We start from the raw sequence: 13,826 nt of genomic DNA, 5'->3' as shown, positions 1-13,826 counted from the left end.
TACGAGTCTATGCTCTTAAAATAAGTAGCAGAAAAGAGCGAAAAGCAATAAGCCTTGTACAATTCAATAAATAATATTATTTCACTAGAAAGTGAAATAAAAACAAGAACTTACGGTATTGCGATTTAAATCCCAAAATAATCCTAGAATATACTAACACGAGTCCTAATAATAAAAAAGTTCTGAATAAACTTTAGTAGAAATCCAAATTAAATCAAACGCTGAGTGTTGATGTGTATGTGATGGCTCGTAAAGTGTTGATGTGCCAACATTATTTGTTGGATCACAATAATACAATGTAAGAAGTAATCCTTATTTGAAAATTCAGTATAAATTCAAGTCTCTCTTTCCAAGAATGTTATCAGTGTACTTTTGTATTGCCATAAAATAAATAATTTAAATAATTCCAAATCAAATACTGTACCAAACAATAACTTCATTAAGCTCGGATGTCCAAGCACGAATGAATAAGTTTTCCATTGACACGATTAATATAGTCCTTTACTTGACCTCAGGTCACAGTTAGCATTTTCTATTAAAATAAACAGCATTACCTTCTAGAAAGCTCTTAATGTTTACAAAATAAAATGTTAGTTATAATTAGAAAGTCTGTTACTAAAATTAATATATATAACCTGGACAATGTCAGGTAAATTATAGGGGAATTCCAATAACATGTATTAAACCCATACACACAGAGAATATTTTAACTATTGTATTAGTTGTTTACAGAATTTTTAAAAAAAATCAATAATGTCCAAGAAAGATATTTTTTCTGACAGAATTTGAGCATTATCCACAATTTAAACTTTTATTTTGTGTAGCAATACATACACGCTGATTATAATGAACTTCAACCAAATAAAAGATTATAAATATAAATATGTACATACTTGAAAAAGTTTTAAAAGAAATAAATTTTAAATTTTAATTTGACAGTTCTAACGTTTTAGCCAAAGAATAAACCTTTCAAAAAGTCTTGTGTCTATCTTTAGTAATAAACCTGGAATTTCCGTTTAACTTTTTGGCCATGTCACTGTTAGGAGTAAGATCACATTTGTTTTTCTATATTGTCCCTTCTTTTGTTTGTGAGTACTGAACTTTCCAATGTGTCGAAAGTCTAATATATCATATATTAATCTCAAATATCTTCAAAGATGAATCAATATGAGTAAACAATTTCCTTTAAATCAATACCAAGAATGACTAAATCTAACTCATTTAGCATCACCAAAATGAGAGATGCAGAACTACTCTAAACATAGATTGGGAGTACAGTCGTGAGTACTCACCCGGAGCTAATAATTCTTACCCAAGTCCGTGTAATTCATTGCCATTGAGAAGTATATTCTGAACTACTTTTTTTCATATGGCGACTGATGGAGACAAAAATTACAAGCGGAACAATTTCACCACTTCCATACAGCACAAGTTTTTGTGTGTTTTTTGTATGTCCTTGGCATAATCTCGTCTGGCTGCTGCTCGTAACTTTTCCTCCAATGTGTTGCGGCTGTTTCAAATTGGCTGTAACCCATAACTGTCCTCAATGCACTTTTAGGCTTTGTGTCATCCCGTTGTTTGCAGATGACCCCAAAGTTTGAACTTTTCAACCTGCCTGACCTAGCTTCCTGCCAGCTACTTCTGTTTGCTTTTCCTTCAGTAGTTTTCAATAATTACAGTTTCTACTTCACAACATTTTAACATTTGAAAGTAAGTTTGAAATTGTTCGCCACATTCCTTCAAGTTTACCCTATCTGAGTACAAAACATTTATATTATGCAAAACTGTCATGTCCTGCTTTTTGTCTAAGCCGTTATCACCACAGCTTAAAATAATTGCAGCACGTAGAGCAACTTTCTTAAGCCTCTCATTAAATATGCTCAGATTTATTGATTCTACCTTATCCAAATTTTCAATTTTGCGCTTTGGTGTTTCATAAATGCTATCAGGTAAGTCACCATATTTTAGTTTCTTAAACACAATATTTTGAGATTTCTTAGGACAGAGTTTCCTTTTTCGGGGTTGGTTCCATTTGCATTTTGTTCAATACAAGATAATTGTACAAATCTTCTGTTCTGAACAATGGCAAATGAGTCAAATCACTATCCCATAAGCCGTTTAAAGTCCATGGCTCCGGAATCTTTTCTCCGAGGGGCGTACAAAATATTTCTGCATGACGTTTGTTGTCATTCTCATTGTCATCTATTTGTATTTCATGTAGCGTACGCGTGCCTAAATTGACAAGTCCTTGAGCATGCTTGATCAATTCAGATTTATTCCCTGACACGTGTGAACCTCTATCTCTTAAATAAACCTTCAATTCACGAACTGATAGCTTGTCAAAAGAGCACGGGTCAGCGATTCCTTTGTTAGAAGTCATTTCATCTGATTTTTTGCTCACCGCAAATAGATTTAACAAATAACGATAACTCGGGTAAGGGAGGTAACAACCCTTCTTAAACAAGACTAAAGTCGTAACGTATGTAGCGCTCTCCGCGAGAGGCGAATCACATAACCCATACAACTGGATGTGTATTCCTACGCCTAGTTCAGAGGTTATTTCACGACCGAGTGATATTCTAATCGCAAAATTCTGTGTCGATAACACTCGTCAGTTGTAAAGTCAATTGCTGCCGAAACATATTTACTTCACTATATGTTCATGGCATATGACATCAACGAAATAACAAAAGCGAATCGACTCAGTGCACGCAACCGTCACGCAGCGAATGTTTTCACAAAGTGAGATGGCAGATGTGACATAGCACTGAATTCATGAATAATAGTCAGGTTGACTAAAGTGTAAACCAACCAGTTCTTTCACCATGGATGATTCTTAAATATAATATGAAAATAAATCATTTTGTTCGCCCATGGAACATTGGTATCGTTTTGTGGCAATGATTATAAAAAATTTATCAAGAGTTATTTTCCTTTCAGTATGACCAACCAGTTATATAAACAGAAACTCATTTCCAGGGTTCGGCTTCATCTGACATTGGTTAAATCAAGGACACTTTACAATAGCTGAGGTGTGGACAATGTATAAGATGTTAATACAACTGATGAATTGCTTTCTAAATTTTGAGTGCGCAAATTTTGCTAAGTCAAAAAGGATATTGATTTCTATATTGTCCTCTGATAATTTGCAAAGAGGGGCAATTCTTGTTAAAAATGATGCATACAGCAAATGATCTATTTACATGTCCAATCAAACATGATAAATCAAAATAAAAACAGCATCGATAGCACACGGGACGAAAACTAGTCTACGACTGCGAAAGGGAGGTAACTATGAGTAGTCCAGTTTTCTGCTTGCATTTCTCATTAATGGCACACGTGATTGGAAACACTGATGTGGCTAACACAACTGCTTAACGGCGACGTTCTACTTCTATAACCTCATTCAAGATGCCTTTGGTTTTCGAAAGTGATTCTGGTTGAGAAGGCAATCTTCACACTAGCCTTACTGTAAGTCCGTTTGAAATTCTTTTCCACGCCGACTTACCCCTACCCCTCTCTCTCTCCCTCTCCCTCTCTCTCTCTCTCTCCCTCTCTCTCTTCTCTCTCTCTCTCTCTCTCTCTCTCTCTCTCTCTCTCTCTCTCTCTCATTTTACACCAGAATCAACCTCCAGTGCCCAATGAATCGTAATTTTCGCACTAAAGGTACAATGCTTCATTATAGCAGAACACTGTTGCTATGGATCTGAACAGGTGTTTGATTTGTACTCGTACAGGTGACAGGAATGTTTAAACCATTCAAGCGACCAGTTTGTTATCGGCATAGTTTTGTTCTTTTGTATTCCTTATTTGGGGTATTTGTAGAAATGGATCAGCGAAATTAAATAGGTACAAATATTCAAACTTCGACAGGTAAATCCACGAATTTAAAGACCCTCGAAAATGTAATTTCTTTATAAAACCATAGAAACAGAGATGAAGGAAAGTAAATAAAATCACATTATGTAATACGAAAGAAAAGAAAAAAGATTTCTCCTATCAGAAAAAGGTGGCAAGTTACATATTTAACAATCAGTTTTCCAACTGTTTCCAATATGTGCGAAGATTATGTGTAATACCTGCTTAGACAAAAAATAAAAAAATAAAAAATAAATCAATGAACTATTCACCGAGCAAAAACAAATGAACGTGTGACTACTTTGGCATTCACGGGATCTTTCTTGTATCTTGTCCGCACCTGTATGAATACTCATGTATGAATACGGCTGGATGAATACACCTGTATGGATACCCCTGTTTAAATACTCCTGAAGGATGGGTGTTGTTAACATTAAATTATAGTGAGTAAATAAATATTGTAATCGTTTGTTAAATAAATAATTTTGCAAAAATATTCACATCAAATATACAATGCAACATTTGAAAAACATTTAATAGAAACAACGTTATGCCTATGATGTATTTAATTTACTGATTACGGAAAGCTAAATGACACATACATTTTAGTATTCTACTCATTTTCTACATATTTTGGCGAGTATACTATTAACTCAGAAGGTAACAAATAACGATTCAGAATCGAACTCTAATTCCTTTTAAATATATTGAAATTATTAATTAGAAGAAGAAGAAAAGAAAAAAGAAAAAAAAACAACCTAGAATGAACATGGTATTTATCTAGTACCATTAAAAGCAGGGCCGTCCTTATGCCGATTGAACTGATTTGGCCCGATCGGGCCCCGGGCTTACAGGGGCCCTACGCGTTAGTAATTTTTAAAAATATATCTAATGAGAGAAAGTAATTTTTAAGCGATGGAAGAAAATGTTAAAAAGTTTATTACCACATAACGTGCTAACAGGGGGCAACGCGCGTAAATCCGGAGGGCCCCTCAAAATGATCCAAATCTGGCCCCCCGTTTGCAAAGGCCATTCCTGATTAAAACGGTGAGAGTTGTAAGTAAAGAAGTAACCTTTTCACTGTGATTTCTTGCTTCAGTACATAGTACCGTAAGTGGTGTCTATTGATAGGTATGAACATAACAAATTAGCTTACATGTCAGTGTACACTCACAGGTAAAAATAGATTACTGACCCACTGACTCGTGCAGGTGTGAGAATAAGGCCGTTGCTTGTGGTAGTATTTTCCAAATAAAGCGTTACGACAAACACTTTATTCCTTATATGGTGCAAATTCTTCATATGTAAGACCTTTTCTGTACAGATTGTGTGAAACATCGTCGAGTTGCAAATGTTGTGGATAAATATGTCAGTCTGCAATCTCAGGTAATCAGATTGATAAATCGTCAAGAGGAAAGCAGATAAATAAAGACGGGAAAGATAACTCTGCATTTGTACATGAATGTAACTAAAGTTTTCTGGTAATTTTCTTTCGCGGAAGATCACATAAATATGTCTTATTATTAAGCAGTCAATAAGAAAGCGTGTCATTGTACATTAGATATATTCATATTTGTAAACAAAGTTTTACGTCGTATAATTATCGAAGTTGACATTCTATAATTGCTATGCTCTACGTCTGTCCGTTGTTATTGATACTATTCTAATTATAATTAATTAATTAAATGGCAACGTATAATCGAAATATAGGAGTACGAACATGTATTATGTCTCAGTGGTCTTAAAATAAGTAATAAAAAGAGTGATATGCAACAAGCGTTGTAAAATTCAACAAATAATTTATTTCCCTAGAATATAAAGTGAAAATATAAAAACAAACGTATTGACAATTAAATTCCAAATCATCCTAGAATTGCAAACAAAAGTTCTAAGGAATAATGTTTTAAATAAACTTTAGTGGATTCCAAAAAACTTCCAACGCTGAAGGTGTTGCTGTGCCTGTAGTTGCCACTAATCATTAATGTACTAATCGTCTGAATTGTAATGATGCTCCAACACTCTTTTGATGAATCACAATAATACAATCCAAGACGTCCTTATTTGAATTCACAATAATTCCAAGTTAATGTCTGTACAAGAATAGTATTATAGACGAGCATTTGTATTTCCAGTGAATAAATATGTTGAATAAATAAATTCCAACCGAAAAGAAATACTGGACACAACAATAAGACTGATTCTTCTTCAGGATCTTACAGCTCGAATAAATAATTTTCCCAGCAAATACGATTTTTAAACCCTCCACTTGACCTAGGTCACTTTTAGCATTTTCTAAAAAACCCAGAACCTGTTACTTAACAGATGGTGTTGGTGTTGTGTGGTTTAACGCCATTTTTCAGCACACGATAGGCTATACATGGCGGCCAGTATTAATGGTGGAGGAAGAACCCGGGAAAACCCAGGAAAGAACCACCGACCCACCAGAAGCGACTGGCAAGCTTTCTCGCATACCCATATTGGCCGAATCCGAGACTCGAACCCACGCAGACAGAGGTGAGATGGCAGTCATCCGTAACGGGACCACCACGTAATAAATACTTGTATTCTAGAAGACTGTTACTAAAATTATAATAAAGAACATGGTAAACCCAATGTCAGTGACTCAGACCAAGATTAATGTTTGCTTCTATGGATAATGATCCTAATATTAAATCCACACTCACAGAGAAAAAAATAGCTTTGTATTATTTGTTTACAGAATAAAAGTGTCAACGACTCTGGTCAGGTAAACAATGAACTTGATTTTGGACAAGGTCAGCTACAAAATGCAATTTTACATAACCCATAGCATAGAACGAAAAAACCTAACCAACAATACAAATTAAATATACATAACAACATGTAGCTACTTTTTGACCTTTAAATAGCATCAATGGATCAACATTTTTAATTTACCATTTCATTTCTATAAATCATTCGTCATTTGCTTAATTTGTTGCTATAATAAAACTCTTTTATTCTTTCTGTTTTTCAGATTTTTCTTTCATACATATAAAGGAAGGGATAAATGTCTTTCAACAAGGACGATATTTCTGCTGTTGTCATTGACAATGGTTCGGGCATATGCAAAGCGGGTTTTGCCGGAGACGACGCTCCACGTGCCGTTTTTCAGGCCATAACTGGTCGGCCAAGATATGACGTAAGGATTAGAGAAGTATCTAATTCTTCATCCTCTATCTGAATATAATGTTTTAAATATTATATTTTTAATTTGGAACAACCGCATTTATTATTTATCATCCTACTATTATCACAAGACTTTCTGAAGTTTGAAAATAGTGACGAGAAAAAGGAACTTGGACAGAAAATGTTAAGAGAAATTTTTTTCTCTTAAACGTATATATATATTTTGTAATTACTCAATGAGCCAAAATATTGTACAATATTTTTTTATCTTACGGACTAAAACGACTTTCTGAACATAATAACATATATAGATTCATACAGCGTCGAATAAATATGCGTAGATCCGGGCGGACGATTTGTTTCATTACTTGTAGCTCCTGAACAGGCACCATCACAATTTCAAATCTAAAACAAACTATATATATTTAATTTTTATATGAAAAAATAGACATCAAATATAGCAAAATGTACACAAGATATCATTCCGTCATACAGGTTGTTGCTGCAAGAATTGGATACATAGACGTTTATGTTGGGGACGAGGCCCAGGAAAAGAGCGAAATCTTGTCGTTAAAATATCCTATTGAGCGTGGGATTATCACTGACTGGGGCGATATGGAGAGAATCTGGCACCATACTTTCTATGATGAACTCAGAGTGGCTCCCGAGGAGCACCCTCTCCTGTTGACAGAGGCTCCTCTCAACCCAAAAGCCAACAGAGAAAAGATGACACAAGTCAGTTTTGATTCACCGCCATTTTGACACATGAAGAGTATTTATTGCACATATTTAAATTAGATACCATGAATATTAATTGTAAGCAATCATCCATATCTAGAACGAAAGATTTTTTATATAGATTTGTTCTGTTCATGACATCATTATGATTGTGAACAATACAAAGTACATATGAATACTAAGTCATTTATTCGAAAAGAAAATCAACATCCAGCATCCATCAATGGATGTTCTTTTCTTATAAAATGTGATTTGCTTATGTGTCATTTTACTAACTGTATATTTATAATTTGAATTATCAGCAATGTAACGCTACAAAAGTACAAAATATACAAGTATGAATGATTCATGATTAAACCCTTAAGGATGCATTTTTGTTTGAAACCTTTGTTGAGAATATGAAAAATTTAACACAAAAGGCCATTCATCAGTGAGATATTTTAAAAATGTTATTTACAGGTCATGTTCGAGAAGTTTAACACGCCAGCATTCTATGTGGCCATCCCGGCAGTGTTATCTCTGTATGCATCAGGCCGTGGCGCAGGAATTGTCTTTGACTCTGGAGATGGAGTGTCTCACGTGGTTTCTATATCTGAAGGTGAGAAATATTATCAGTTCTATTCAATGTAATTCTTATTTGGGATATTGATATTCTTCAAACTTGAAATTTATTTTACATCAGTTTGCAAACAGTGATATAAACTTATGGACTTCCTTCGGCTTAAACGTAGGCGTTTTTGGTCTTTGAGGCAGAGGAAGGCTAATAACCCGGTGGAATCCACAGATCTGTAATAACAATTATATACCTCTGCTTCTATTGAAACCGGATATGAATTGGGAGTATGTGTCCATATATACAAAGCGATAGAATTCGTGTGATGCTTATAATAAATTGATCTACCAATTCTCTGAGGAAACAATATTTTCAGCCCATGTCAACAAACCAGAAATCACGATTTACGTTTAGATTAGATTTTGACGAGTGCAAGCTACCAATTAAAGAATTTTATATAACTTTTGTAGAACTTACAGATTGCTGTAAAATAGCACAAATTTGTCTACCAATGAATCATTACCAATTGCAACCCTTTTAACCAATAACAGGTGACGAAAACGATCCAGTCTGATTGATCGTTAATTGAAATATGAGGTAGATGATGGAAATAATCATTGCATCATCCGTACAGAAGATATTGTCGTGAGCCACGCCCCTTTATCACCTATGGCTGCCTGTGCTGAGATTTCCTCGTTACTCATGAATATGCATGAACCTGCTTAATAAATCAGTCGAGCGTGAGTAAACATTTCATGCCATTGCTGTTCGAATGAGCCAATCAGTATTTCTCGATCAAATACGTATATTTATAGTTCGATTAAACGGAAACTTTTGTTTATGTGTATAATTTTGTTTCATTATGTTGTTAATGACGCATGTTTGTTTATGTCTACTCATGAAAATCGAGGATGGCTCATCACAAGCAGTTACATGTGTTCAAGGAGCGTAACGGATTGTTAGCGGTGGCCTGCAACGATATACAAAATAGCACGTATAGTATATCAGTTTCTTTTATTTAATGAGCTCTTTATCTGGTCAGTTGATTTCACTGGTTACAAGGAGCAATTCGTCGCCACATGGCAGGTATTTGAAACACGTTTAGGTTAATTACACATGCCAATGGTCATACGGGTAACGTGTGTGTGTGTGATTTTGATTTTTAACGTAGGTATAACAATTTTTCAGTTATATCGTTACGTTGTTTGCAGTGTGGCAGTTTATAGTGATGTTTAGCGCCGGGGCATCGTGTCGCAGACATGTAGCATGATGTCCCATCCAGTCACATTATCCTGAAACCAGGCCAACCAGTCCTAGCACTAACCTCTTAATGCGGAGCGCCTAGCGAGGCAGCTGTTAGTACCATTTTTTAATAAGTCTTTGGTATGACTCGGACGGGGTTTGAACCCGCGACCTCCCGCATCTGAGGCGGACGCTCTAACCACTAGGCCACCGGAGCGGTATACGGGTAACGAAGATGGCGAGAGTCATGACAAGTGGTGTTTTGATACTGAATTCTCACATTAAATGGCGAACAGAACAAATCATTGTGAATGAAATAATAATACAGACTTATTATGGCCAATGTTTTGTTGTGTGTTTTTTTTTAAAAAAAGAAATATTTTTATTTGCTATTCCAGATGATGCCCATCCTCACGCCATTGAGAGAATCAACCTCGCTGGTACAGATTTGACAGTCTATCTTAAGAGTATTCTGCATGAAAGGGGATGCAACTTCTCTGAATCGTGTAAGTTATAATTTCTACCAACAATCTACGAATGACGTTCTACTGTGCCTTACCTATTTTTACTAAAATATTTTAAAGATTTCAGATTCGTTGGGCAATATGGACTTAACAGTGATGCACAATGGAACACGAGAACTTACGACTGCCTATACAACCTAATGGAAAATGAGATAAGATGCTGTTATTAGCGATTCTTTTTGTTCCCACACAGTATTACTTTAGACTCGCATTTAATGTTATTAACTCTTCTAAGTTTGTCCAGCATCGGGAATCACTGGATCATTCATTTATTGCTTTATATTCTTCCGTTTCATGCAATATCGTTTAAAATCAAATATGAATCATTTCAGCTGAACTTCAAATTGTCAGAAAAATAAAAGAGAAGCTGTGTTACTGTGCCCTTGATTTTGAAAAGGAAATGTCACATACAGTATCAAATTCTGCAGTAGAAAAATCGTATGAACTTCCTGATGGTGGGATCATTACCGTTGGCAACGAGCGCTTTCGATGTCCCGAGGTCTTGTTTCAACCAGGTCTCATAGGTTATTATTCACTTTGGATATCAAACTGATTCATTCTTGGCTATGTTATGAACTATTTTCGTTCTTTTTTAAGAAATAGAGCATGACCGTTTTGGTTATGCATCTAGACGTTTTGATATTCAAAATATATCTTTAGGTTATAATATTCAATGTGGATCTAGGAAATTAAAAAAGACAGTTATATATTGTTTCAACGAGAGACTGTTTTCTCTTTACACAACCGAAACCGAATTACAGGTATTACGCAAGATATAGATTTTAAATTGAAATTTCTTTTCAAAGATACATTATTATTCAAACAATCATTTGACAATGTATACTTACTGTAATCTAAACAAAGTTAATGCTGGAAACAAATACATGTACATACAGCGAAATATAACATCATTAACCTTTCTATTAGTCGCATACATTCAGAACGCTGTGGTGAATTGTACAAAATACAAACATTTCCATATTATGTTAAAAAGTACAGTAATTAATTTCTACAATATACAAAATCAGATTAAATTTACTATTGACGCTTAGGAATGGAATCGAGTGGCATTCACGAACTTGTGCACAACTGCGTAATGAAGGGTGATATTGACGTCAGAAGTTATCTCTACCAAAACATCATACTGTCGGGAGGATCCACCATGTTTCCAGGTTAGTTTGTTACGTATTTGTGTCGTATTTAATGTGGCATGTCATATAGGCCTTAATATTGCTTGTTAGTAACTGAAAAAATTTATACAGAAGAAAAATAAATAAATATTTCAAGCTTATCCTTTCGTTAATGATGAGCACGGAGATAGAGTATGCTTTTGTGGAATTCTTTATTTTTCTGAAAATTCATGTAGCCTAAATTGTACATTGGTATTGAGAACAATGATATCGTGTTAAAGGTAAAGCTTGATATCGCGATTTCCTTTCGATAGCTGTACTATTTGTTTTTACGAGTTAAATAAATGATATCTACTAAATCCATGCTTAAGGTAAGGTCTTGCTAGGCTTGTTAAAGATCGATCTCATAATGCAAGCTATTAAAGCAAGCAAAATTGTATAACTCACGTGTTATGAATTGACCGAATTTTCTGCAATGTGATTTGATATTATTTACTCTGCTCCCACGACTATAAAACGAAAATACGTAATTTTAGTCTTATTTCGGATTACGTTTGTTTACATTTTGTTATTTGTCTTGAACAAAATATAAATTGTTGAGGACGTTAGGGAAATCGAGATCATCCATAACGCCTCTTAATCTCTGTGGGGGTGGAAGTGGGTGGTGGTGGTATTTGTTTTGTTTTTTTTTGTTCGATTTGCATGGACTAATATTCTTGTACATGGTGATGAATTCAAAAGACGAATCCTTAATAAAATCCGTTGTTCTACATTAAAACACAAATTGTAATCGTAAGTCTGCGATGGATTGTGTCCACTCGGTATGAAAAGATATTAAGTTGATTTACCATTTTCTTTAATTGTTATAGGTCTAGCTGATAGATTGCAGAAAGAGATGACTGCTATTGTACCAAGCGGAATCAAAGTCAGAGTAATTGCTCCACCTGAACGCAGGTCCTCTGTATGGATCGGCGGTTCCATCCTAGCCTCGCTTTCGACTTTCTCGCAGATGTGGATCTCGAAACAGGAGTATGAAGAGAGTGGTCCTGGAATAGTTCACAGGAAATGCTTCTGAAATAAATACTCGAATCTCCGACAAGGGAAATTCTCACCTGCCTTCTCAGTTTTGTTCGAAAGGAAAAGGTTTAAGTGTCTTGTGTAGTTCGATTTATGCTTTTTAATGTTGGTCATTGAAAACAGGAAAACTGAAAATGAAACATGATAACTAATTACAATCATATCATATAAGCATTTATTTTATTTTTTTATTTTTATTTATTTATTTATTTATTTATTTATTTATTTATTTATTTATTCATAAACGTTATATGCGTGTACATGTTTATGAGCGAACGTCTTCGTCAAATATTGTCAGGCTCTTCTACGATTTTTTTATATCTGAACGTAAGATTACCCTTATTCAGCATCGAATACAAACTTGTTCTTTCCTTTCTTAATTTATGTTAGTGTCGTGATGCCACCTGTGCTATACGGTGTGCTGTGGTTGTCAAATTGAATTTCCAGGCCTACAATAGAAAAATGTTTCTATATATTTTTTCTTATCTCGTTTTTTTAAAAGTTGTCTATTGTTTTTTTTCGTTATTCGAGATGCCTGAGAACATAACTGTTAAACTGTAATATCATAGATAGAATAAATGTAGACCAAAATCCGATCAAGAGCAAGACATGATGAAGATAATTTCTATTTCTCCATCAATGCAGCTATTGCAGAAAATGTAAACCTCTTGTAATATTTATGTCTCTACAAGATAGATGATAAATGAATAATGTATGAAACTGTACGTGTTATGTCTCAGCTTCTATGACTCTCTTAACACTTTGAACACTCTCATATTCTTAGACAATCTCACAAATATCTTGATTTGAAGGTTTCTTTGGAACCCAAATTTGTGTCATACTGCTCTTCTCTTATGCATTACAACCCCATACCGCAATAACTCCATGAACAGAAATGAATGAAACTAAATTTCACCACAAAGGTGGCTAAGATGCACATACTCAAAGCACCCAAAATATCACATCATTATCAAATAGGCGGACGGTAAAAACAAGTAAAATAAACCTCTTAAAGATTTTTTTTTGAAGATGGCAACAAATCAGTCCCATGTGACCCATCCTGCAGGTTTTAATTTACAAGAATACTACACAGCACATTATATGCCCATCTCGTGCCCTTTTTCCTTCCAATGACCATTACCTTAAAGCTAGGATCCTGCCAGCATTATAATAAGGAGATATATAAAATTTCATCAAAATATACTAGATGCTAAAAAAGTGTCAGCCTTGGTAATGAAACAGGCCAATGATTTCTTTTGTTTTGGTCAATATCCATTGGGGCAGATGGTGTGATTATGAATATATGAGATACTTCAAGTCTAGATATATTGCAGGCTAAAGTTGCATGAAAATACCTTGAATTGTCTAAATATGATATCTGCACATCGAACGATATCACTGATTTATTCAATTGTTCAAATATGATATCTACACATCGACCGATATCACTGATTTATTCAATTGTTCAAATATGATATCTGCACATCGACCGATATCACTGGTTTATTCAATTGTTCAAATATTATATCTTCACATCGACCGATATCACTGATTTAT

At 34.5% G+C, this 13,826-nt stretch overlaps 1 protein-coding gene across 3 annotated transcripts; it reads left to right on the top strand.

Annotated features, from left to right (window-relative positions):
- The first annotated feature begins 3,307 nt into the window (after positions 1-3,307).
- On the top strand, positions 3,308-12,742 carry LOC149804247 (actin-5-like). 3 transcript variants are annotated; one of them, XM_089938082.1, is made up of 8 exons: positions 3,308-3,471; positions 6,854-7,018; positions 7,501-7,740; positions 8,203-8,341; positions 9,937-10,044; positions 10,395-10,586; positions 11,115-11,234; positions 12,062-12,742. In XM_089938082.1, exons 2-8 carry the CDS (start codon positions 6,887-6,889, stop codon positions 12,265-12,267), a joined length of 1,137 nt encoding a protein of 378 aa, XP_089794208.1. In that variant the 5' UTR covers positions 3,308-3,471; positions 6,854-6,886; the 3' UTR covers positions 12,268-12,742. The 3 variants fall into 3 exon arrangements, with proteins under 3 accessions (XP_089794208.1, XP_089794199.1, XP_089794190.1); XM_089938073.1 differs by having other exon boundaries at positions 6,854-7,033; positions 10,395-10,577; XM_089938064.1 differs by having other exon boundaries at positions 6,854-7,033.
- The last annotated feature ends 1,084 nt before the right edge of the window (positions 12,743-13,826 follow it).

This window comes from Sinohyriopsis cumingii, chromosome 2 (genome assembly GCF_028554795.1).
Source record: "Sinohyriopsis cumingii isolate HCF-2022 chromosome 2, ASM2855479v2, whole genome shotgun sequence".
Classification (NCBI taxonomy): domain Eukaryota; kingdom Metazoa; phylum Mollusca; class Bivalvia; order Unionida; family Unionidae; genus Sinohyriopsis; species Sinohyriopsis cumingii.
The sequence above is the reverse complement of the archived record's forward strand: the minus strand, read 5'-3'. Positions and strand labels throughout refer to the sequence as shown.